The sequence below is a fragment of the Tiliqua scincoides genome, chromosome 4 (genome assembly GCF_035046505.1).
Source record: "Tiliqua scincoides isolate rTilSci1 chromosome 4, rTilSci1.hap2, whole genome shotgun sequence".
NCBI lineage: Eukaryota > Metazoa > Chordata > Lepidosauria > Squamata > Scincidae > Tiliqua > Tiliqua scincoides.
In genome coordinates this window covers 55706829-55734240 of record NC_089824.1, presented here as the reverse complement: position 1 = coordinate 55734240, position 27412 = coordinate 55706829, and the positions used below count along the sequence as shown (strand labels likewise).

General features: G+C 44.4%; 1 protein-coding gene across 1 annotated transcript in view; it reads right to left on the bottom strand.

Moving 5' to 3' along the window:
• The window catches only part of ROCK1 (Rho associated coiled-coil containing protein kinase 1), a 125552-nt gene that overhangs the window by 62323 nt on the left and 35817 nt on the right, over nucleotides 1-27412 (bottom strand). The window contains exons 2-9 of the mRNA XM_066623169.1: nucleotides 18130-18211; nucleotides 16764-16864; nucleotides 15264-15401; nucleotides 7612-7787; nucleotides 6148-6232; nucleotides 5342-5486; nucleotides 3291-3429; nucleotides 1009-1100 (exon numbers count right to left, since the gene is read on the bottom strand). Coding sequence (XP_066479266.1) covers nucleotides 1009-1100; nucleotides 3291-3429; nucleotides 5342-5486; nucleotides 6148-6232; nucleotides 7612-7787; nucleotides 15264-15401; nucleotides 16764-16864; nucleotides 18130-18211 — 958 coding nt within the window. The remainder of the gene's footprint in view (nucleotides 1-1008; nucleotides 1101-3290; nucleotides 3430-5341; nucleotides 5487-6147; nucleotides 6233-7611; nucleotides 7788-15263; nucleotides 15402-16763; nucleotides 16865-18129; nucleotides 18212-27412) is intronic.

Genomic DNA, 27412 nt, shown 5'->3' with positions numbered 1-27412 from the left:
GACAGCCTCAGAGATGGCAGCATGGTAAGTATACTGCAGGTGCTGCAATGCATTGTGTAACTGGCCCCTCCCACTCACTGCTGGAGCCATTCTGGGTAGCAACAGCAACAAGCATCAATGGCTGGAACGGCTCCAACAGTGAGTGTAGAGACCGCTTACACACCAAGCTGCAGCTTCTGCAATACCTACTGCACCACCATACACCCTGGTAGCTATACCACAGCTTCAGATTTCAACAGAACACTGAAAAGGGGGGCTTATGACACATCACAGGGCAGGGGCCACTACCGAAAATGTCCCTCTTATGGATTATGAAAGAGCTTCCTTAACAAATTTCTGAAGGAGGCTGAGACAGCAAGAGGTTCTCCCTTAAGGTCATGGCTAGAACCTTGAACCAAACCCAGAAATATAGCATTGAAAATCTGCTGCCACTTGGTTTTCAACAGTGTTGTGATCAGTCAATTCTATGTCTGGGACAGATTCTTGATCTTTACACACACACACACACACACACACACACACACACACACACACACTCAAGAGGATTTCTTTACCCTACTCAGTTTATCCTACTGATTTAAAGCAAATATTCTCTGGACTTAGGTCTAGGTGCCATTGAAACCAGTAGATGAAATTTGACTGATTGATTACAAAGGGACCTAAGTGTGACTAATTTTCTCTGAATTGGAACTGACTGTAGACAAGGACCAGTATGTCTAAGAAACACAATGCCCAGTTCTATACATCCAAGGAAGCTCTGGGCTTTACAAAGTTAAAAGTAGCTCTTTGCAACACAGACAATATGTTGCAAATAACACAGTGACAATAACACAGACAGATATGAATATGGAAGAACAGGTCTTTAGTTGTGCGGGAAACCACCTCTTTCAAATGTATGGTTTGAGAGACATATCGATTACTTTACAGTGAAAGAGTCATCTGATATCATACTTAGGTTTTATCATGCAAAAAACATTATAAGCTGCTTCTAGAAAGAGAGATACTTACTATCTCTAAGAGTCTCCCAAGCCCACTGGTCATTTTTGAAGAATGGGTGCCGCTTGATTTCTTCAACACCATTTCGGCCTAATCTAACTTCCCTGTAAAAATTATGTTTAAAATATATTATTTTCTTTTTCTTAGTTTTCAAGGCCACTTTTCTCTTTATAATTTAAGACAATATAAAACAATATAAAACCTCTCATTTTTCTGGTATATGACACAAGATGCAAAAACAGAAATCTGTTGACACTTTTTTGAATAAAATTTTTAAATCATATAGATACAATGTTATTAAATTTCCAGTGTTAAGTACAACTAACTTAGTTTCCATTCCCTCTTGCAATCAAATTTACATATACGTAGCTACTGCATATGTTCCCGTTTACACTGCCTTCATCCCCATTCCTTGTGTCAATATTTAGACTGTAGACCTTAGGGGAGGAAACCATTTTCATTTTATGTAGCACTATGTACACTGATAGCACTATATAAATGTATTTTGAGAAACAAGACCTATTTTGTGGGTGTCGCTATTTACAGAGGAGCAGCTTGGAAGTAACTTTCATGGAAGTCATTATTTGTCATTTTTGGTTTCCCAGTCTAAGAAGCTAACAGCAGAAAGTGATGGTGTAAACCTCTCTTTCAGTTTTGTCATTCATATTTGTTTTTATATAAAGTCTGAGGAGAAATCTGACGACCAAGAAAGGCGGTATATAAATACCTGTATTATTATTATTATTATTATTATTATTATTATTATTATTATTATTATTATTATTATTATTATTATTATTATTATATTTGCCTTAGTTTGATCTCCTTGCAACTTCTACCCCACCCCCACCCTCCTCCCCATTTGTAGCTTTGTTCTTTCCACACTTTCATAAGCTCCTTATATTTTTACTAATTTACTTGCCTCGCCTAAATGCAACTGGGTAAAGAAACAAGTTGTTACACTTATGAAACCTGAAGTCTGCTCAGTAGCATAGCTACAGGGGATTGCAGCACTAAGTTTTGTAGGGCACCTCAATGCACTGTGCAAGCTGCTCCTCCCCCTCACAGCGATTCCCAGCAACAGTGCAAAGTGGAGGAGACATCTCCACTTTGCTCACACCGCCAGGAATAGTTCTGACGCTAAGAGAGGACAGCTTGCATGGCGTGTTAAGGTCCCCTGCAAAACATTAGTTTCCCCTGTAACTATGCTACTGAGACTGCTATTGTTTTGTTTCAAGGGAACACCCAGATTTTCAGGGCACTTAGCTAACCTGAGAAAAGAGCTTTCTCAAGGCAGTCTCTTTCCATCTGAACTTCCTAGACTTGGAAGATGAAAGAGGAAAGGTTACCAAATTCCAGTAACTTCAATTTAACGAATAAGGATAGGGAAATGGAAGCAATGGCCATTGCTAACCACTAGGCACTGTGTGTTCTGCCCTCTCATTCTGTCACAGGTATCTACAGTGATCTTACAAACATGTAAAAATATATCCTAAGTATTTGCATAGCCAATCATTGAGCATCATTTTCAAAGTATACACAGGACTTCAAGCTTAAGCCCTCAAATGGTCTGAGGTACCCCTGAAAAGCCCTATTATGCACTGCAATATAGCAATAATACTGCATTTTGTTATGAAGGCAAGGTATTTTAATTGGAATAAACATACAGGTCCAGCCTATTTATACACAGATTTTTTAAACACGAATTTGACTCAACACAAATGGCCACTGCAAATGAGAAGGAATGTGCTGATCCCTGGAGAAGGGGAAAAATGCATCCCTTTAAAATCAGTTTTAAAAACTGAACAGTCCTTTAACAATAGCCTGCTTAATGGGGGGGGGGCACCTGGCTGACCATCCATCCATCCATCCTCCTCTGTCCAGGCGACCCCTCCCATCCCCTTGAGCAAGTGAAAGAAAGGTGATCACTTTGCATTGGTGAAGGGAGGGGCTGAGTGAAGCTCCTTTGTAAACTCTTTGGAGGACGACTGATTGATGGATTGTCTTCTTAATGACTCTTATCTTACATCACAAAGGTCAACAAGGCTGTTTTTAAATCACCTGAGCAAAGAAACTTTGTTTTTTAAATTGATTTGCTATAGCGCAGTTTTTTGCCATCCAGTGAGTGCTTGGAGCAGAACCCACACGAATAATGTGGCTCAACCTGTATTTTTAAAACATGTTAGTATAAAACGCATAAACACTGGTTACTACCAGGTAATTAAGTATACCATGGAAAAATCCTCATCACAAACATCTTACACCTTGATACCAAATATATATAAAACTTTTACCTGTCAGTCAAGAAGCCACAGATCAGATTTTTTGCATCTTTAGAAATATCATTATCATCAGGAAAACTAAGGGAATTCTTATGGTTCATAATTTTACTGTAGGTTCCAACCAAGGAATCAGCATAAAAAGGTGTATCTCCTAAAAAAAAGAAAAACAAAAACAGAAAGGGACAATAATGAATAGTAAACCAAACAGCTAAATTTAATATGATGCCAGGAAGAGGTAGAAAGATGACAGGACTACAGCAGAATGTATTAGTCTAGAAACTAAGAACCCTATCCATGGACCAGAGCTGGCGCTGACCTCCAGTAAGGCATGCCCACGATACTCTGTAGCGAGTCAGCGCCAGCGCTAGGCCAGCACCAGTCGACACTGAACCCAGAGCCAGTCAGACACCGCCCAGAGCTAGATAAGAACTCTGGACAGCAGTGAGAGCTTTGGGGGCAGGGCAGATGTTCTGAGAAGAAGGAGAGGACGGGGGAGGGGAGGAAACAGGGCAGGAGAGGACAGGATTGGCGGAGCTGGAAGGCCTGACACGGAGTCTCTTAAGTCTGTGCTGGCAAACTAGCTGGCGCAGACTTGAGAAGCCCTATGGTGGGGCTTGGGGCTTTCCCTGGGGGAAGGAGATTAAAGTCCCCTTCCCCTGAGGAGACCTGTAGTGGCTGCCGTGGAGCCAAAGGATACAGCAGTGGCATGCAAAAAATTTTTGGTCCAAATTCTAACCAACTTTCCAGCACTGGCACAGTAGTGCCAATGGGACGTGTAGTGCATCCTGCAGGTAGGTGGCACTCATGGAGACCTCCTCAAAGTAAAGGAATGTTTGTTCCCTTACCTTGGAGCTGCATTGTCCTTATGTCGGAAAATGGGTTAGCATTGCACCCTTTGTTGGCATGCAACATGCAGTGCTGCTCACTAAATGCAAGTGAGAATTGGATCATCCCGTCCATTCCCTGTATACCATTCTCACATGGGGTTAAAGGGAATGTGACCTTAAACTTAAAATACTATGCAAGGAAGGAGCACTTCATTACCTCTCCCCTCATTCCATACTTGCATGGTATTTAAAGTTTAAAGGAACAGGTTCCTTTTAAACTTTAAATTCCACGAGGACAGAGCACAGTGAGAAGGTAAAGTTTTTTCTCCATTCTTCCAATGCTGCAAGAAGGACAGAGAGGGGAGGAGAATGCTGCACTCACAAGTAGGCAGGAACAGGCGATTTGGAGCCTGCCTCCCTTCTGTAGTGTATATATGAAGAGTGACTGGCAGACTGGCTGGTCCACACCTGTTTGATATGAGCAGTAGCAGAGCAGGCTCAGAACCCAAACTGTATCACTTACATGTTCCAGGGTGGGGGGAGGGCGGGCAGAGGTTGAGAAAGGGATGGGACCAGGAACCAGATCTTGAGGTGGTGCAGGTTCAAGTAGCCCCATTTGGGCTGCTACAGCTTTACCCAGGGTAAGGGGAAGGAATTTCCCTGCCCCTAGATGAACCACAACCAGCCCCAATTCCATTCGGGGTACAGAGCAGTCCAGCCAGCCTCCCTGTTTCAGCACGGGATAGGATTGGGTTGTAAATAAATAAATGTGAGTTTTTATTGCTGACTGTGGTGTATTTTATATTGTTTGTTTTGTATTGTTTTTATTTATTTGTATTTGTATTTATTTGTGTTTTATGTTGTATTTTAATGCATTGATTGTTAGCCACCTTAGGTGCCCTTTCGGGAGAAAGGCGGAGTATGTATGTATGTATGTATATATGTATGTATGTATAAATAAACAGAAATAAAATGTGGCTAGCCATTAACCCAAATAAGACCAAAATAATTCTCTGTCATAAATATAACTCAAAGGGAGTAACATTTACATCTCAGTTTTTTTAAAAAGCTCATATTGCTTTTAAATGTTCTTACTATGCTGAAATAATTGTGAATAATATTTATCTAATGACAAGTATGCAACAGAACAAGGCAACAGCTACTTAGAAAGGTTTTTTATTAAAAGGTAAATGTAATTAGTCTAATTTGCAGAACACTAAATATACTGATACTCACCCACTAGCATTTCGTACAAAAAGACACCAACTGACCACCAATCACACTCTCGTCCATAGTAACCGTCACCCCCTTGGGATTTTAATACTTCTGGGGATATGTAGTCTGGTGTCCCAACAGCTGTATCACATCGTACCATACCTTCCTATTAAAAAAAGAGTAATTTAAAATGTCACTCAGTATCCTTGACTCTCCCAGTACTTTAAAGCAGGGGTGTCCAGACTTTTTGGCAGAAGGGCCACATCATCTCTTTGACACTGTGTCAGGGCTGGGGAAAAAAAAGAATTTAAAATTCAATTTTGAATATATTTACATGGATGAATATATTCGAGATGGAACATATGAATGAATGAAGGTCTTGCAAAAGCTCAAAGCCTGTAAAAGACCTTGCACAAAGCAAGGCCAACCTTTCCTTTGCTGCCACTGCTGCATCACAGATGTGATACAGCAAGCAGTGGAGGGAGCCCTCGTCCCACAGCTCACATGAGAGGTCGAACAGTTGGCCATCACGCTGAGAGCAGTTGCATCAGGCCAGTGTGGGCTCTAGCAAATCTCCGGTGGGCCAGAGGCTCATTGGAGACTGGGGGCTCCCTGAGGGCCGGATTGGGAGTCCTCGAGGGCCACAAGTGGCCCCAGGGCCGGGGTTGGAGCACCCCTGCTTTAAAGTAAAATACTTTCACAGGTTCTTGAAAAAATTTGTCGAGATGCACATTTAAATTCTTAAAAACATTAATAAGCTACAATAGGATCCAAATAGCAGTTTCCAAAAGCACAGAAGTTAAATCAGAATGTAAAAACATACCAACCTTATTCATTTTCATACAGGTACCAAAATCTGCTAGTTTTAAATGACCAGATTTATCTAGCAGCATGTTGTCAGGCTTTACGTCTCTGAAAAGAATAAAGCAAATCTTTCAGGGTAGGCTTTATTTTTTAAACAAAATTAGATATTGTGTTGCAAAACATGTAGGATTTAAGCCATGGCTAACAAACCGAGAGTCAACTTTTGAAATATAGCTTCCCTCCTCACAGCTCTTCTCCTCCCTTTCAAAAGTTCTTCCTCTTCCTGGAAAAGAGGATTCATTCTTTAATCTAGTCAACATTACCAACTGCATGAGCCATTAACTGTGGATTCATTGGAACAGATGTTAACTCATTTTTGCCTGGCTCATGGGTGTACACATTTGGTTGCTGTTGCATATATGCAATGTTGGACAGAAATGGCTTAAAGTGAGAAAGAGGAGAATTTGGTCTTGGGAGGAAGCATATGTTCCAATGAACCCTGTCCTGCTTCCTGTTAACATTCAGTTAGTCTCCTCTCTGTAGCATGGATACATTCAGTTCTTCGGTTCAGCAAGAATGTTAAGGAACTAACACCCAGGCTGCCAGTACTACTATGGAAATCAAAGGGTGTAAAGAGCGTGCAAGGTGTAGCGGCACTATTTATATAGGCTCCCCTGTACTTGTGAGGGGCTGTAATGGAACCCCATGGATACAGGGGAGACACCTGTATTTTCTTACTGCTATGCTCTCAATGTTCTGTAAGGTTTTGGAAGCTCTTCATGTGAATTTGGGACCTTAAGAACTTTTTTCTTTCTTTACACATGTTTGTACTTTTGCATATCTGAAACTCCTCCACATATGTAGAAGCCACTAGCTTTTTTTTCTTGGTTGGCCCTATTTCACTTACAAAGTGATAGAAACTCAACCACCTGAGTTGACTGTAAGGAAATGACTGTGACATGTCTCTCAACTCCAAATAGAGGGACAATTCACATGATTGAAGTATTTTTAATAAATTTGATTACAATAGTCTTTAAATTAACTATAAAGTGATCATCTAGGCGTTTCACCACAAGCACAGGTTTACAGCAAGTAGAGCAGAAAATATAAGACAACACTTCTGCTGATAACATGTGGTCGTTAGTAAATTATCTCATGACAACAATTTCACCATAAGCTCTATCCCATTTCTTACAAGCTTGGTCAGAAAAGCAGCCAATTCATTTCATTTCAAAAGTTAGTTTCAAAGTCTAAGGACTGGACAGTTCTTAAAATAAAGTTCTAATTTCTATTTCACTCTCCTTGGAGAAAAACATTCAAGGCAGGAAAAAAAATACTTTAGGAAGATCACCTCCTCCAATTTTCCTTTTTCCCTCCCAAGATGAATATTTTTAGTAAGACAAAGAAAAACCAAAAACAAAGTTTTAAATCAGTTTTGTTCAAAGAATACAATGAGTCTTTGATGGTAAGAAAAACAGAGTATATACCTGTGAATAAAGCCCATGGAGTGAATTGCATCTAATGCAAGAACAACTTCCGCAGTATAAAATCTTGCCCATTTCTCAGGAACATCATAGTTGCTCATTAAATTCACCAGGTCACCACCAGGCATGTACTCCATCACCATGTAAAGGTAACGGTCATCTTGGAATGCATAAAACAACTATAAAAAAGGAACAGATAACAATCACTGCACTCTTCATATCTTTTTCTTTTTTAGGAATGAAAAGACATAATTCACTGATGTATGTAATTCTTGTTGACATTTAAACATTACAAGAATAGCTTCAACAGCAGTACCCATCTTTGTAATGCTCTTTAACAAGCACATCAAATCAAAACAAAGAGAGATGACCCAGTTAACTAGCCACATACTCTAGGTCTCCAAGTTATGGACAGTTGCATCAATGCTTTAGCACAGGTAAAGTCCATCCATTGTGGTGCTTTTGGAAGGTTTAAAACCACTGGGCCAACACAAGTTGGTTATTGATTTATGTACATTCTGACTTTCAGACAAATCTCCAGAATGGAACTGGTACATATCTTAGAGACTGCCGGCACAATGCAATCTTACTTATCTGAAAACATACACAATGAACCCATCCCCACCACCACACAACGAGCTCATTAAAAGGGAAGCAGAGCTGTACATTGTCTTTATGTAGTCACACTATTCAAACAAATATGCTAGTATAGTAGGAGTTACTAATGTTCCAGCACTATTTGCAGACTATGTCTCCTCCTTAGGGAATACTATCAAAGGAAATTGTTTAAGACTAGAGATTTCCTTAACAATATTCACTACATCAATGATCATATAGGCTTCTGTAAAAATAATGTTTAATACATAGAAGATGCTGGCATTAACCAAGGCAAGTAAATTTAAAAGCCCCAAACCAGGGTGCAGTCACCATGTCCATATATGTGCACGATTCCACATCCCAATAGAGCAGTGGTTCCCAAACTAATCAGTCACAACCCACTAAGGGAACCAGAAGGCCATTCATCGTTGAGTGGCCACAAAATCACTACGGCATCGCACTGCAGCAATCACGCTTCCTCTGTGAAGAAGGAACTTTCTTCAGTGGGATCTCCCTGTCCGTCTTAGTCCTAACAAGCGGGTAGCTCATCCCTCTCAGGTAGGCAGGCCAGAGTCTTTTGTTCCTCCTGAGGGGAGGGGCTGCCTGGACTCCCCAGACTGGCCTAGCCTTTTGGCCAAGCAGGACAGAGTCGGTTCAGCTCTGCTGAACCCCCCACTGGAGAACTCAGTGAATGACCTTTTCTTATTCCCCCCCCCACTCAGTTTCAGCAGACTATCTTGCCTGCTGTTTCTTGCCTCACCTGTTCCTACAGCACGCTACTGCCTGCACAGAGGCTCCCACGTGGCTGCCTGCTTTACAGCAGAGCAGCCACATCTAGATTTAAATTTGGTGCCCTTCCGCGCCTGAGCCCAACTTATCGGGCCTGCCCGTGCGCGCCTAGGTTCCAGGGCAGCCCTTCTTCTGCGGGCGCCGCGGGATCGACGAGAGCGCTCAGGGCTGCCCTTACAGGACCCAGAGCAGCACTCTCTCTCCCCCCCCCGGCGGCTGCAGCCGCTTAACAAGCAGAGCGCTCCCAGGCAGCCCACACATGCGGCGGCTGCCGCACCGACAGCAGACTGCCCCAGTGCCTCCAGCCACTTCCCCCCCCCCTTTTGGCATGCCAGCTGCCAGAGCAGCTTTCCCCCAACCACTACAGGGACACGGAACTTCCCCCTCTCTTCCTTCCGAGCGCCACGCCGCAGGCGCCATCTCGGATTAGCGCACTGAAGAGCGCAAAGACTTGCCCCCCCAGCGGGGCAGGGGTGACATAGGCAGGCTTACACTGGCAGCAGGGCTGCCCAGCTGCTTGAGCTGTCTCCATTGGCAGCAGGAAGGCAGCAGAGTTCAGGACCACATGTGCGGCACCAACTTGGCTACACGCCAGACCTAGTGCGGATCGAACCTTGGATGAGCGGTGAGCCTCTCGAACTGGTGGAAGCCTTCACCCATGGCCACCCCAAATGAGGCCCCCGAAGTGCCCACCCCTGCGCGGGTCTCAGCACCTTAGACTGGGGGGAGCTCTCAAGGGCCATCCAGGACATGGTCCATACCAGCGTATTTGCTGCCATGGAGGCCCACCTGCAGCCACAGGGGGGCAATCTAGAGCACCCAATGGGGCTCCCAGCTCCCACACCAGAGGACGTAGAGGAGGATGAAGATCAGAAGGAACCGCCACCCCCCTCTAAGAGGCACCGGACGCCCTCCACAAGCAGTGCCACCCCCGAACACACCCATCTCCAGGATCAGGACCAGGGCAGCTCCCACGCCTCATCTGTGGAGGAGGGGGAGATATCAGGGGACGAGGTTGAGACCCACAAGCCCCACCTCTTCTACGCTGAACAGTTCAACAAACTGATCTCAGGGGTGGTCCACGTGCTAGAACTGCAGGCCGAGCACCCTGAGGACATGGCGCCCAAGACCAAGTGGGGGTCTCTGACAGTCTTCCTGAACCAGCAGGAGACCCCCAATGGTTTCCCTTCCCTCCCTTCTTCCAACAGCTGGTGGACAAGGAGTGGAACAATCCAGCCAAGGCCAGGGACTCCAGCAAGCCCTCCACCAGGTTCTATAACCTGCCCCCAGAGGTCATGGCCTGCCTCAAGTCACCCCTGGTGGACGCTCCAGTATCAGCAATGGGATCCCCAGCCGTCCTTCCCATGGACAGCAACGGCCTACCAAGGGACCCCACAGACAAGAAGGTCTAGCTGGCCACCAGGAGGGGATTCGAGGCTTCCTCTAATGAGGTGTGAGCCTCCGCCTCCCTGTGCCAGGGCGTTGGTGCTGTGGCTTCAGTAGTTCAGCGAGACCCACAAGCTACGTTCCAGGGCCTGATTGGATATCAGAAAGATGGCCTCAGCTGCTGCTTTCGCAGCAGACGTCACAGCAAATGCCATGCAGTTCTCAGCCAGGGCCACCAGAGTCACTATGCGCCGCAGCACCTGGCTGTGCAACTGGGACGTGGACGCAGCATCACATGCCAGGGTCACCAGCCTTCCCTTCCAGGGAGCCAAGTTGTTCGGGGATGCCCTGGATCCACTCCTTGTGGAATTCAGGGGCAAGAAGAGGGTCCTGCCCACCAGAGAGAGGAAACCAAGGCCCGCCCAGCGGCCCCAACACTGGCCCTTTTGTCCCTTTCTCTCAGCCTGGCCCCTCAACCTCTCCGGCCCCTTTCAGAAGACAAAGACCCGTCTGGCACCCTAGACGGCCAGCCCACAAGCCCAGAAGACAGCAGCTCCAGCGCTTCGGCGCAAAGGGCCCAAAGTCACAATGACGACCAGCCATCCTCATCCCACATCATCGGCGGAAGATTGCAACACTTCACGGACAGATGGGACGAAGTGACCACCGACCAGTGGGTGCGGGACACCATCCGCTGGGGGTATTCTCTGGAACTCTGTGTGTCTCCCCCCAACCAGTTCCTTTGGGTCCACAGACCCAAACGCCTGCTAAAACACAGCAAGACGCTCGAGGCAATCCAACACCTCCTACATGTCGGGGCCATCGAGCCACTTCCAAGGGAGCAATGGGGGTCCGGGGTGTACTCCCACCTCTTCACCATGCCCAAGAGATCCGGCAGCACCAGAGTCATCCTCGACCTCAAGTGGCTCAACAGATGGATGCGACATCAGAAATTCAAGAAGGAGACCCTATGCTCCATCCTGACGTCCATCAGAAGGCGCAGCTACATGACCTCGCTGGACCTCCAGGAGGCGTACCTGCACTTACCCATATTGCCCGCCCACCGCCGCTACCTCAGGTTCTGCTACCAGAACCAGCACCATCAATTCAAGGCACTCCTTTTCAGCTTATCTTCAGCACCAAGAGTCTTCACGAAGATACTTATTGTGCTGATTGCGCACAAGGGGCGTGGCAGCCTTTCTGTACCTGGACACTGACCTTCTGAGATCAGCTACAGCAGAAGAGGGCGTCCTACATCTGCGCCAGACCATCCAATGCCTCCAGAACCATGGGTTCCTCATCAACTTGGAGAAGAGTCACCTGCCTCCCTCACAGTCTATAGAGCACCTGGGAGCAATCATTGACACCTCCCAGTTCAAAGTGTTCTTGTCCCCAGAGAGGCAGACCAAGACCGCAGACCTGATCAATGCTGTCCTCTGATCCCCCAGACCGGATGTACTGATGTTGGCCCGCCTCCTGGGCATGCTGACCTCCTGCCAGGACATCATCCCATGGGCCAGATACAGGGCACGGTACCTCCAGCACCTGTGGCTGCCCTTCCAGGACTTCATCATCTCTCAAAGGAGCAAGCGTGTCAGACTGGACCCCCTCACTCTCAAGGACCTTCGATGGTGGACGTGGCCACACAGCTTGGACCAGAGCTCGCCCATCCAGATACATCACAGAGCCGTCCTGTTCACGGACGCAAGTCTCCAGGGATGGGGGGCCCACACTCCCGAACAGGTAGTCCAGGGCCGCTGGTCCCCAAGTGAGAGGACAGCTCCTATCAACCTGTTACAGCTGAAGACCATTCGACTAGCCCTGCTGGCCCTCCCCAAACTCAGGGGTCAGGACGTACTAGTGTACACCGATAACATCGCAGCAAGGGCCTACGTAAACCGTCAAGGGGGCACCAGGTCAGCAGCCCTGCAGATGGAGGCATGCAGGTTGATGCTGTGGGCGGAAAAGAAGCTTAGCTCCATCAGAGCCGAGCACATCGCCGGACTGGAAAACACAGCAGTGGACTGGCTGAGTCACCAGGACCTCGACCATTCAGAACGGAAGCTTCATCCACAGGTCTTTGCTTGGATCAACAGTCTGTTCAGTCCAATGACCATAGATCTGTTCGCCAGTAGCCACAACCACCAGCTGCCGAGGTTCTTCTCCCGAGGACACTGTCTGGAGGCAGATGGGATGGACACACTCCACCAACAGTGGCCCCGAGGGGTAACGTATGCCTTTCCCCCCACAAAGCTCCTTCAGAGGGTCCTCACGAAGGTCAGGCTAGAGCTGGCCGAGGTCCTCCTCATAGCACCAGACTGGCCCCGCCAGCCCTGGTACCCGGACCTGTAGGAGTTGGCCATTTTCCCACCCATTCCCCTTCCCCAGAGCCCAGACCTTCTGTTACAGGGCCCAATCCTTCACCCACAGATAGCCAAACTCCATCTAGCTGCCTGGAGATTGAGCAGAAGAGACTAGCCAGGTCAGGCTACTCCCCCGCCGTCCTGGCCTCCGACCCGAGAGGATCCACCAACCGGGTCTACAACAGAACCTGGAGGGTCCTAACTGATTGGTGCCAATCCCTAAATCTTGACCCAGAGAAGATCAGGGTCAAGGAATTCCTGAGCTTCCTCCAGGCAGGCCTCGATAAGGGCCTCAGCACAGCCACCCTTAAGAGACATGTCTCAGCGGTCGCCTTCATTCTGGGGTCCCCCAAGGGAAGGGCCCTCGTGTCACACCCGCACGTTAGAAATTCCTCAAGGGAGTGAGCCTCCTCAACTCACCCCCCATGACTAGGGCTCCCATGATGGACCTGACACTGGTGCTGAGGGTGTTGACGAGGCCTCCTTTTGAACCTATGGCGACGTGTTCGCTAAAGATACTATCGCAGAAGACCGCCTTCCTGGTGGGCGTAACTTCTGCCAGAAGGGTGTCAGAGCTGGCAGTCTTCTCCGAAGTCAAGGAACTCTGCCAGATCCAGGAGGACAGGATTGTCCTCTGCACCGACCCTACCTTCCTATCCAAGGTGAACTCCCTGTTTCACCACCTGCAGGAGGTGGTGCTACCCACCTTCTGCCCCGACCCTTCTCATCCCAGCGAGCGGAAATGGCATGCCCTCGACATGCATTGGGCGGTGAGCTTTTATCTCTCCAGGACCTCAGTCCACCGGTGTTCAGAGGCATTGTTCATTTCATTCCGACCCAGTGACCAAGGCAGGAAGGTGTATCCCTCCACCATTTCTAGATGGGTTAGAGAGGCCACAGCCGAGGCCTACAGGGTACCAGGCAAGGACCCCCCTAGGGGCATAGTGGCCTACTCCCTCAGGGGGGCCACCAACTCAGCTGCATTCAGGACTCACCCCTCCCTGGAGGCAGTGTGCAGGGCAGCTACTTGGAGCTCACCTAACACCTTCATCAAGCTCTACAAGATCAACGCCTTCGCCTCTGGGGATGCAGCCTTCACAAGGCACATACTCCAGAGAGTGGCACTATAGGCTTACGGCAGCTCCCATCCTTGAGGAGCACTACTTGGGCACATCCCACTTGTTAGGACTAAGATGGACATGGAGATCCCACTGGAGAACGGGGAGATTTGTACTTACCATGAATCCCCCTTCTCAGTGGTCTCCATGTCCAGATTAGTCCGCCCACCCTTGCAGCCGAAACAAAAAAAAAAAAAAAGAGAAAAGAAACGGAGGAGAAGCATTATATGGAACACCAGAACTGTAAGGTCAGGGGGGCGCAGTACAGCACAGAGTAGCAACAGAATTAGGATAAGGCCTTGTGCCACCTGGGCCCATTCTGCACTCATCCCCCAAGCTAATACACAACCCAGCACATGACATCAGACGACCGCCACTACAGTGCATCCGGAGGGACATGAGACACCTGGTGTCAGGGGCGGGGCTCTGCAAACTTGGACAGTCTGGGGAGTCCAGGCAGCCCCTCCCCTCAGGAGGAACAAAAGACTCTGGTCTGCCTACCTGAGAGACAGGAGCTACCCACTTGTTAGGACTAATCCGGATATGGAGACCACTGAGAAGGGGGATTCACGGTAAGTACAAATCTCCCCGTTTTAAGCGTACCTGGGGATCCAGAGATCACTAACCTGGAAGCGGATTGCAATCGGAGATAAGAGCCTTTCTGATCGACGGTACCACCCCAGGTATGTTTAAAAGTCCCTTTGTGGTGGCAGCGCAATTGCTCTCACAAAGATTTACAAGGTTCCCAACTCCCCTGTAGAAGTTTGGCAACTACTGCAATAGAACTCTTACAGTTATTAAGTCTACTGTAGAAATTGTCCTTGCTAGACTTCGGCACAGATGTTGTTAGATAAGACACTAAGTGTCTTAAGGGGGTGCCAGATGAACAAACAAACAATTAAATAAAAGCACACACAATAAGCTCTTTAGAGCCCACAAAAAATAGATTTTCCAATCACTAAATATCTTACATAGCTTTGCTAGTCTTCTCTATTCTAATATGAATGTTTTTGGCTCCAAGTTGTAGGAGGACAACATCAGAAAGCTAGCTAGGTACATTATTGACATACCGAACAACTGCTACAGAAATTTTATTCACAAGATTTATATTCAATTTTCAAAAATTACAAAATGAATTACACAAACATTAATTTGTAAATATGTCGAGAAAAAATATATTCCTTTTTAGTAAACAAAGTATTGCAGATAAATTTGAAAACCTTAAAAGACCAAATGCAAAACTTACCTGGATTTAAAATTGTTTAAAACGGTAAACTAGCTTTCAAATAAGTTCTAGTGATAAACATATCACTTCTTACTAACAAACTGCTGGATATTTTACATATTCAAGAATCCTTACCAACCTTGCTACCTATAAATCTCAATCAATTAATCAATATACCTGCACAACCCAGGGACTATTTGCAAATGCCATGATGTCCCTTTCTTCCCAAAAGAATGCAGAATCCGATCTTTTTATCATCTCGAACTTGCTCAGAAGTTTCATGGCATAGACCTTTCGTGAGGACTTGTGCCTTACCTTTAAAAGCAAATATTAAGATGAAGAAAGCATAAATAAGCTTTAGGGAATATCCTATACCACATCATAAATGCAGACATTCTTTGTGCCAAGCAAACTGTAATAGACCCTGAATGATAGGTCCTTCTATACATCACATAAATGTATTCAGCAGCCCTGTTCTTCTCGAGGTCCCTCCACCACTGCATACCAACTACTTGCTATCTGTCTGGACGTTTCCTGCAACTTGGACCCTAGAAAAGAACAAAACATCACATGCCTTCACAGGGGTGCTGAAGGGGGCTGCTTGGCACCAGGAATACCTGCCTTGCAGTGTAAAGCAGTCTTCCTCCAGGGCCAGCATGAACTTAAACAGAGCACTCTCTGGTCAAGGGAGGGGGCCTCAGTGCAAACAGGAAATGGCTTCCCAGAGCACCGCAGACTGCCCTGCATCCCTCCAGCTTCCCATGGAAAGTAAGGCAGACTTTCCCCAACTTATTTAAATGGTTTTTAAGGGATCTTTTTATTACGTGGATTTGATTTGAACTCGAAATGAGAAAACACGTCATTTCGGGTTCCAATTTAGGCATCAGTGGATTTTCTCAACCATAGGGGCTTGGGAAGCCAAACCACATGGATAATAAACTTTGACCTCGGGAACCAAACCCTGTGGATAATGAGATTTGACCTGTATAACCCAACTTGCTAAAAGATATTCAAAGTGGTTCACAGCATTAAAAAAGAGATACAGTACTAAAAATATCTATACAAATATATTGATAAATATAACAAAAGAGGCAGTAATTGTTCTTCTGCTACATATATTTATGGACTTTTTTGCTACATGAATGTAAAACTTAAATTATATGCAGTTCAAGAGGATATAACTTATTTATTTATTTGATTTATATTCCGCCTTTCTCCCCAAAGGGCTACCCAAGGTTTACCCTAGAGTTATGGTTTAAAAGGGAAGATTCATCTCTATATTTCCAATTTAATCAAGATGTAGGACTGAACTCATATAGTTATCACATGTCTTCTAATATCTGGAGGATCTAATGGAAAATGGATTTCCAGGAGCTCAAAATATCAGACTTAATGAACTGACAGACTCTATAAGAATTTTCAGCTCTGGTTCTTTCAACTTATATCATACTTCACCAAAACAGTTTGAAACCATTTACAATTTTTCAATCATAAGGTAGTTGGGGTGAATTCTCCCAGTTCAATTTAGGAAGAATGGAAATCACCACAACTTGCTGCACTTAGGAGCATTCCTTTTGCATTCCTTTTTTATGTCAATTATTTAGAACAGTGTCCTCCAACATTTCCAGTTTAAAGTAGGAGTGGCACTATGTGAATAATAAAGAACCATTATCTTACCAATTGAACTTCCCCAAATGCACCTCGGCCAATTACTTTCACTACTTCATAATCTTCTGCTTTCATACGGAGATCTCTGATCTTGTTTATTGTGTCTTTATCTGTGACAAAAATACGAAAAGAAAACTACAGCACTAGTCTTAATAAGCATACATGGAAGGCCTTAGAAATAAGCTTTATAAGAGATAGTGTGTCAACATCCCATTTCATTTATTGGTAATTTCTTGCAACAGCTGTTCTTTTTTTAACAAATTGTTTAAGAAGAGTTTGCTCCTTTTCCAGCTCTCTCTCTCTCTCTCACTCCCCCCCCCCCAACTATCTCCTTTAAATCTGTGAGTTTACTTTCATTACTATGACAACATACAATGCAAAACACAATAAAACAACTTCACTGTAAAAATCAATTGGGAGAAAGAGGTTATTTTCAATTGATATGCAAATTATCTGAAACAAAAGCCATAAAAAATGGAAAATCTATACATCACAGATACAGCACCGGTTTATGACATATTGAGGATTTAAAAACACAATTAAAAAGAACTGAGATTTCAATGTTTGTTCCTTTTGCTGTTTATTGTATTTTTAAATACATATTTTTAATATAAAGTATGATGCTTGTAACTGTTGAATAAAAACTATTATTCAATTAGTTACAATAATTTTTCAAATTCCAGTGGTCAGATATTTCAATGCCAAATTTGGTGACATGCTATTTTAATCCATGTGGGTCCACACTGGCATGAGATTATGCAAAAAAAAAAAAAAAAAAAAAGTTTAACACTTCAGTTTTCTGTTTGTAGAAAACTATAGCCGCTTAATGAATAAAATTTTCAACAAACAATATTTACACTAGAATTTCAAATTAACTGGTATGTTTCAACAGAATTCTCACCCCATGCCCAAAGCTAGACCAGTTGTAAATCATTGGTACTCTTGACTTGGGGAAGAGGAGGACTATATACTACAATTATGGGTTCAACAAGGGCAATGTTATAGAAATCAGCTAAATTAACCAATATGTAACACAAAATTATGCGAATGGGAAAATACATAAATGGGAAGAACAAAATAAAGCATACTATTTAGCGCTTTGGGTTGATTATCCTTACAATAATTCATTAAGGCAGTTTACAGCTCAATCCCAAGCACACTGATGGTACTAACATCATTTATATATGTTTCTCATCATGTGCATCCACTGTAGCCCTATTCAGTCAAGTATCTGCCCATTCTAAGCACAACACCTTCCACAGGTCACATTTTCTACAAAGATTTCTGTGACACTTCAGTTCCAGCTTAGCATTATAATTTTATATAATGGAAGAGATTAACTAGAGAATCAACAATACACACACAAAATACTTACATTTGTTCAAAAAAGTGTCTATGTTCTTATTTTTCCTTAAGGCAGGAAAATCCAAGTCATATACCAAGGCATCTAAACCATCCTGGAACAAAAGTGAGAAATCTTTTTAGAACACATTTCATAATTATCTAGACCCAAATTATCTTATGAAGTTTTAAAGAATGCATAAAATGCAAAGAATTCTTTTCACTGAAGTCAGCAGATTCAAAACTGCTGAAAACAAATATCAACACATTGTAGTCATTTCAATGTTTTTGACATTCCTAACAAGCAGTAATACATCCAATGTGATTGTTCTCAAACAAGTTCAGACATGGAAACAAAAAAAATATATTCCCTTCTTGCTAGAAAGCAATTACACATGTGATAAAGAATCTTATCTGTAATATATCCTGTCAATAAGAAAACTATTAGAGCAATCAACTCAAGACAAAAGATATATAGGTTCAGCCTATTTATCTACAGATTTTCCATCTGAGGATCTGGCAAAAGACAGGTCCCCTGGACCCATGTTGAGCCAGACTTGGCCCAACCTGAACCCTCCAAAGATGACTGGAGCCTCTGTGGGCTTCAGAATGCCTCATAGTGGCAAAAACAGCTACTTCTGGTCTCTGAAGTTTTAAATGCCTTATAAGGCATTAGGAAGCCCAGTTTCATTACTGAATGGTCATGGCATCTCGGACAAGTATTATGTGAATTCAGTGTCTCTGTGTCTAGAGCTTCCCAGAGACAAAGAATTCTGGCCAACCTTCCTGTTGTCATGTGCCCACAGATTGGGCCACCAACCCCACCTAAGTTAGGAAAAGAGGTGGTATAGGATACACAGCCAGTCTTAACTAATCCAAGCAGTTGATCATATAGTATCAGCAATCCTAGGTTTGTTAATGCACAGGAAATGCTTGAGGTTGCTGTCTTTGATTCACTGTCAGATGCACTGTGTCTGTGCATTCCTAAATACCTCACACAGATTCCAACTGTCTCTAGGACCATAGCAGCCACCCTGGTATCTGGTGAAAAGGAGAGAGATCTGAGATAGAGCATACTGATGACACCCAACTCCAAACCCCTGGATGACCTCTCCAAGTAGTTTCATATACATATCAAGTAACATCAGGGACAACCCACACCCTAAGAGCCAAGGAGCCAAGCAGTAGTCCCCCAATACCACTATCTGGGTTCTGTTGGCCAAGAAGGAGCAGAACCACTTGGTGCCTTCAATTCCTCAACTTGGCCAACCATCCCAAAAGGACATCATGGTTGATGGTGTCAAAAGCCGCTGAAAGGTTCAGAAGGGCCAGCAAGGATGCACTTCCTCCGTCCAGCCCTCAGCATAGGTCATCCACCAAGGTGACCAAGGCCATCTCTGTCCTGACACCCAGCCTGAAGCCTGAAACAGATCCAGACAATCTGCTTCATCCAGGGCCCTCTGGAGCTGAGACAACACCACCCACATGACCACTTTCCCTAGAAATGGGAGGTCTGAGACTGCCTGATAGTTGTCCAGAACAATGGGGTCCAGAAAGGACTTTTTTAGAAGGGAGCAAACCACTGCCCCCTAATGCCATTGGTAGTACTCCACCCTCAAAGATGAATTGTGGGGTGCCACGGGGTTTTATTCTGTCCCCCATGCTTTTTAACATCTATATGAAGGGAGCCATGAAACCGCTGAGGGAAATCATCTGGGGATTTGGAGTGGTAGTCACCAATATACTGATGACACCCAGCTCTCTCCTTACCATCTCATTCCAGGGAGTCTGTGGAAAACCTGGAGTGACGTCTGGAGGCGGTTGGGGTCTGGATGAGGGCCAATAGGTTGAGATTGAATCCAGAAAAGACACAAGCCCTTTTCATCAGGAAATCCTCAATGCAAGTACTAAGTCATCTGTCTGCTCTGAACGGGGTTGCACTCCCCCTGCAGAAGCAAGTGTGCAGTTTGGGTCTGCTCCTGGATTCACAGCTTTCCCTGGAGAACCAGGTGACAGTGGTGGTCAGGAGTGCATTTGCTCAGCTCTGGCTGGTGCGCTAGCTGTGACTGTACTTGTGCTGCTTGGACCTGATCACAGTGGTCCATGCCCTTGGGACTTCAAGATTGGACACTGCAATGCAATCTACGTGGGGCTGCCCTTGAAGACAGTTCGGAAGCTGCAACTAGTACAGAATGCAGCGGCCAGGATGTTTACTGGAGTTAGACGGTTTGATTCTGTCAAACCACTGCTTTAGCAACTGCATTGGCTGCCCATTTGTTTCCGGACCTAATTCAAGGTGCTGGTTTCGACCTTTAAAGCCCTTCACAGTTTGGGGCCAGGTTATCTGAGGGACCACCTTCTCCCATATATTCCAGCCCATCCTCTTAGGTCATTGGAAGGGGCTTTCCTGCAGTGCCGCCTTTCTCCCAAGTTAGGGGGATGGCAGCATGGGGGCAAGCCTTCTCAGTAGTGGTGTCAAAGTTATGGAATTCCCTACTGGGGAAATTAAGATCTATCCCTTCCCTCATGGCATTTTGGTGAGGGCTTAAAACATTTTTGTTTCATTTTGGGTTGTGTGCCTCCTATGCCTCTACAGCAGTTCCGTGAGTTATTTTTGCCCTCCTTCACTTGGTGTCCCCCCATTGTATTTCCTTTTTCTTTTGTTGTATTTTCTACTCTCTCTCTCTCTCTCTCTCTCTCTCTCTCTGTGTGTACACGTACATACACATTTATTTTAATCTATAAATTGTAAGCTGCACTGGACATCTGCTTTCAGCAAAGACAGGGTTAAAATGTTTTAAATAAAATAAATTTACTACCCTCTTTGTCCACTCAGCCAGTCCCTCCCAGGCAGATCTAATTAGCCATGATGGAGGCTAATTAGGCTTCTGTAAGAGTAAGTCCTGCCTCACGAACCTTATAGAAATCTTTGAAAAGGTCCACAGGCATGTGGATGCGGGAGAACCCATGGACATTATATATCTGGACTTTCAGAAGGCGTTCGACATGGTCCCCCACCAAAGGCTACTCAAAAACTCCACAGTCAGGGAATTAGAGGACAGGTCCTCTCACGGATTGAGAACTGGTTGAAGACCAGGAACAGAGAGTGGGTGTCAATGGGCAATTTTCACAATGGAGAGAAGTGAAAAGCGGTGTGCCCCAAGGATCTGTCCTGGGACCGGTGCTTTTCAATCTCTTCATAAATGACCTGGAGACAGGGGTGAGCAGTGAGGTGGCTAAGTCTGCAGACGACACCAAACTCTTCCGAGTGGTGAAGACCAGAAATGATTGTGAGGAGCTCCAGAAGGATCTCTCCAGACTGGCAGAATGGGCAGCAAAATGGCAGATGTGTTTCAATGTCAATAAGTGTAAGGTCATGCACATTGGGGCAAAAAATCAAAACTTTACATATAGGCTGATGGGTTCTGAGCTGCCTGTGACAGATCAGGAGAGAGATCTTGGGGTGGTGGTGGACAGGTCGATGAAAGTGTCGACTCAATGTGCGGCTGCAATAAAGAAGGCCAATTCTATGCTTGGGATCATTAGAAAAGGTATTGAGAACAAAACGGCTAATATTATAATGCCGTTGTACAAATCAATGGTAAGGCCACACCTGGAGTATCGTGTCCAGTTCTGATCGCCGCATCTCAAAAAAGACATAGTGGAAATGGAAAAGGTGCAAAAGAGAGCAACTAAGATGATTACTGGGCTAGGGCACCTTCCTTATGAGGAAAGGCTACGGCGTTTGGGCCTCTTCAGCCTAGAAAAGAGAAGCCTGAGGGGGGACATGATTGAGACATACAAAATTATGCAGGGGATGGACAGAGTGGATAGAGAGATGCTCTTTACACTCTCACATAACACCAGAACCAGGGAACATCCACTAAAATTGAGTGTTGGGAGAGTTAGAACAGACAAAAGAAAATATTTCTTTACTCAGCATGTAGTTGGTCTGTGGAACTCCTTGTCACAGGATGCGGTGATGGCGTCTGGCCTGGACGCCTTTGAAAGGGGATTGGACAAGTTTCTGGAGGAAAAATCCATTACGGGTTACAAGCCATGATGTACATGTACAACCTCCTGATTTTAGAAATGGGCTATGTCAGAATGCCAGATGCAAGGGAGGGCACCAGGATGAGGTCTCTTGTTATCTGGTGTGCTCCTTGGGGCATTTGGTGGGCCGCTGTGAGACACAGGAAGTTGGACTAGATGGGCCTATGGCCTGATCCAGTGGGGCTGTTCTTATGTTCTTATGGATCCAGCAGGTAGGTGTTTGGCCTCACACTCCAATCCACATCTTCAGGCTCCTCAAGCTGAAAAGAATCCCACAAACCAGGGCCAACAGATGCCATAGGGCAGTGTTTCTCAAACTGTGGGTCGCAACGCACTTGGTGGGTTGCAAGCTGATCTCTGGTGGGTCAAGAGAAGGTGGAGGTCACCATCTTGGAAAAGGGCAAAATATGTGTGCAGCACCATCTTGGAAGAGGGAAAAGCCTGGGCTCTGCCATTTTCAGCTTGCAGGCATTGAGTTAACTGAGATAGAACTGCTTACACAGCTGCAGAGAAGTCAATGAGCTGCTGTTCTCCTGTGAGCATGTTGAGAGGAGAGCGTGCCTCGACATTTTCAGGTGAGCCTTTCAGCAGGTTCAACACTCCCTCATCATCGGGGGGTGCAGGGTCCTTCTGTTTGGTTTCCTTTTTACTGGAAAGTAGCACAGTCCCTTGTCATGGCTGGGAGCAGTGGTGATAGAGCATTTCTGATTAAGGTTGCAATCCTATTCATCCTTTCCTGGGAGTAAACCCCACTGACTGTAATAGGACTTACTTCTGAGTAGACACGAATAGGATTGGGTTCTAATTTTCCTGCCAGCAGCATAGCAGCCACACTGGTAATCATGGAGAACCCCTAATCTCCGGTAAAACCGGCCAACCTCACCCCAGCAGTGTCTTTTCTAGTGGCTGCCTGATGGTGTTCTTTTGCATCTTTTTAGGTTGTGAGCTCTATTGGGGCAGAGAGCCATTAGTTATTTGATTTTTGTCTGTAAACCGCTTTGTGAATGCTTTGTTGAAAAGAGGTATATAAATACTGTTAATAAATAAATAAAAAATAAAAACAAAGGAGTGCGCTGCTCCTTGGAAGCACCGCGACCTTACCATTGCCGCTTCACCATTTCTCCCAGCCGAAACTAGCAAGCATGCCCTTCCATGTAGCTACCCCACTGTTTGACTTCTTTTAGCAGCTGGGAGGTTGCAGTGGGGTGTCCCTGTTTATATTCCTTCTTACAACAGTGGAGAGAAACCCTGCCACCTCCCCAGTCGCTTCTCTGATGCATACTGTTAAAAGGAGGCAAATAGAGATGTAGGCATACGATGCATCTCTCCAAGTGCCTCAGCCATTTCTTCTGCACTTCCTCACCCCACCACCCCCATTCTAGCCCAAGCATGGATCAGTGATATTGCATACTTTCAATGTATGCCACTGAAAGTTAAACATGAACTTTCTCTGGGTTTGAACTGCTCGATCCTTGCCTCCCAGAGGCTTTGTGCCACTTTGCTACTGATGTTCAACTGGAGATTAGAGTCCCATGCACAGTCAGGAGAGGCAGACTTCTATGCTCCGCAATCCCCAACTCAAAAAGAAAGCAGCAATTCTATGTCCCCAGGATGCTTTGAAGGGGCTCTGCTCTCCAATCCCTGCTCTGACCAAAACAGGTTTTTCATCCTTGTAAAATGAACTACAATAGATCAGGTTTGCAAGAAGTGTGCTGCAAGCTTCACCAAGGAGACCTTTCAAGAGAGCAAGATAAAGGATGTGGTCCTCATTTTGAAAATAAGTTATTTTGAAAGGGAATGTCACTTAAATTGCTGGGATTCAGAGCTGCTACTCAGCAGAGAGTTTAACTATTGTGTGGCAGAGAAGCATTTTGGTGATCTTCAGGGTTGTATGTGAAATGGGCTAAAAGTAAGTTCACAGTATATGGCAGAGAAGCTGCAGATGGGGGTTGGACTAGATGAACTTTCAGGTCCCTTCCAAATTCATGATTTTGGTGTTCTTCGGGGTTTTATGTGAAATGGATTGAAAGTAAGTTCAGAGAATGTGACATAGAGTATGTTGGTGATCTTCAGGGTTGTGTGTGAGCTTCTGAGTTGGAATATTTTCTCTTGTCATTTGCAGTTCCTAAGTGAGAACAATGATGTCACTTCTGGTCATGACATCACTTCCAGGCTGATGACCACTTCCAATGGATTCCGGACAGATTGTCATTCTCAGAAGTAGGTCCCAGGTTAAACCAACTGAGAACCGCTGCCGTAGGGACACCACCAGACATTGCCAATGTGGAGCTCAAGTCATGGTGAATCCAAGCAATTTTATCTGCAAAGTGCCTGGCGAAATATATTCATGGTTGTCATTCACTCAACCATTTATTTCAGGTTTTCACCTGCTAGTCCAGCTGTAATTCAACTTCCTTTTAAGAGGTAAACAAATATTTCCCTCTAGTTAGTATTCCTGTACCATGTACAGGCTTTTATTAGTAGCAAACCTTTATGCCCCAGCAGGAAGGGCAAGGCTAGCACTCCATACAATGCTTAGCTGCTGCTGCATATGTGACCAAACAGCACATATCTGTGCATGTCAACTTAAAAGCCCATTCCACTAAATGCAATGAGATTTACTCCCAGATAAGTAGTATATAGGATTGTAGTTATAACCATATTTTAAAAACAAATTCACCTTTATGTTGAAGTTATTATTTCCCATTATATCTCTAACTACATTTCAATTCTTACATATTGCACATCATCTTGTTTTGACAGAAAAGCAATTGTTTTAAAAATACATAATTCTGAGATGTGTTGTAATCAGGAATCAAATATTTAGAATTCTGATAAAGGTACAATGCAGCTCTACAATGAAAAATTGTGTGCCAAATCCTTTGCACTAGGAGTAAATATTTGCATGACAGAGATAAAGTGGCAAATGCAATAAACCTGTTTTTTCCTATTTTTTTCCTTTCCTTGCCAGATTTTTTAAGTTTAGGTTCCCAACCATCAGTAGGATTTACTTATCAGTTGTGCATGGCTTTCCAAACTAATTAGCAACTAATTTATTAATGGAGTCTTCCTGCAAGTTCCTTCCTTTCACGCAATGTTGTATCTTGTAACCAAGAAACAGCATCACATATTTTAACAATTGATTTTTAAATATAATAAAATAGGAACAGTATGGCTAAATATAGTTGAACAAAATGATAAAAATCACAAGAGGAATTCCAGCCACATCAGATTTCAGCTATCAATGAGTCCTTCAACCACAAAGCAATGTTATTTTATATAAGTATACATTTTCAAGGAATAACATTCCACGACTAAGACAGGAATAATGGTTGTGACCATAGTAACTCAAACAATTTTAAAACAAAGATATTTTTATGTTAATACAAACATACCATTTTCTTGTGTGCCCAATGCAAAAAACCATACAGGGAGATGTTATTCAGTTATTTTGGATTTTTATGCCACCAACCCAATTACTCAAGAAAGTCAATCTGGAAAAAAGTTATCGCATAACACAGGGATGTCAAACTCATTTCATACCGAGGACCCAATGGTATTCATGATGCCTGCTAAGTGCCGGAAGTGATGTTGTTAGACAGGAAGTGATGTCATTAAACAACTCATAACCAAAAATAAGCACTTTTTCCTCACTCAGGAATTTATTAACTACAAATGACATAAGAGAAAACATGCAAACCTTTATCATATTTCAAGACATGGGAGAGCCCTATTTTCGTGGGGGCTGCCTTTTAAGCAGTATCACCTCAGCACTGCTCAGCAGCTGAGAGCCTGAGGGCCGAATAAAAAGCTTTCGTGGGCTGCATCCGGCCCCTGGGCCTTATGTTTGACACCCCTGACAAAACTTATGCATACAATGTAGTGATCAAGAGTTAAAATATGCATATTCAGTTCGGGAGAATCATGGATTATTCTTGAAGAAAAGGCTAGAAACCAATTCCTGACAGTTTTCCAAAATACTTGCCCTCATACCTCTTGCCACCTGGCACAAGAGTCTTGCTAGAGAAAAGGAATTTTCTTTTGAGGCAGAATGAAAAAGTTTTGCAAGGGCAGCAGCACAACTCCCAACAGCTATGACTAATGAACCAGAAACAAGGGAATGTGTTTTTCAACTTTTACACCTAGGGTTTCAAATACAAGGATCCACTACTCATCCCCCAACAACAAATATTATAGGATACAACAGAATAAGCAGGCAGGCATATTATAAATGTGTTAATGATATACTAACAGTAGAAGATGTGCTCTATCCTTGTTTTCACTTACTATTTCCCAGCATGTGGAAATTTAGTTCTGAAAGCCTAATAGTTGTGTGTCCTTTGTTCCACATAAAATCAAGGCATGACTAACTAATGCAAACAGGCAGCTCAGCTATTGGAAGGAGGCAATATTTGAGAACAAATTAGAATTTGATAAGAATATAAGAAGAGCCCTGCAGTATCACACCGAAGTATTCTGCTTCTAGAAGTGGCCAGATGTATTCTCTGGGAAGTTTACAAAGAGGACATGAAGACAATATGTATTAGTCTCCAGCATCTGGTATTCAGATGCATACTGCCCCTAAACATCAAGGATTCATCTAGTTATAATAGCTGATAGCAATTAACTAGTTGGGGGTGCATGAAGAATTGTAGGAGGGAAGAAAATAAATTATACTATGGCAAGATTTGCCCAGACCAAAAGTTGGAGTAGCTTTTTGGTTCACCTGTCCCTGGACCTCAGCAATCTGACACTAAAGTGCAATTGCCTACCAGAGTCAATTGCTGAGATTCTAGGATTGATAAATAGGAAAGCAGCTAATCTAGCCAGAACCTAAGCAATGGAGTGTGGGGTAGGGGTTTTATCTCCCCTCCCAAATGCTATATAGGAAGAATTGGGTCAAGGAAATGGTCTCCTGAGTTGTATCTCTAGGCTTAAATTTTATTCTCTTTTTCAGAATGCCTTTCAGCCATGGAACCTCAAAAATCTGTAATAATCCTTGTATCTTTCCCCCATCCCCTGCTCTTTTGGCATCTTAGGGTGCAATCCTAACCCCTTATGTTACTGCTGTCCAGCACTGACATAGTGGTGCCAATGGGACATGTGCTGCTTCCTGCAGTTGGGTGGCACTCACGGAGGCCTCCTCAAAGTAAGGGAATGTTTGTTCCCTTACCTCAGAGCTGCATTGCCCTTATGTCAGTGCTGGAAAGCACTGACATAAGGGGTTAGGATTGCGCCCTTAGCGCTTTAAAAACTTACAGCAT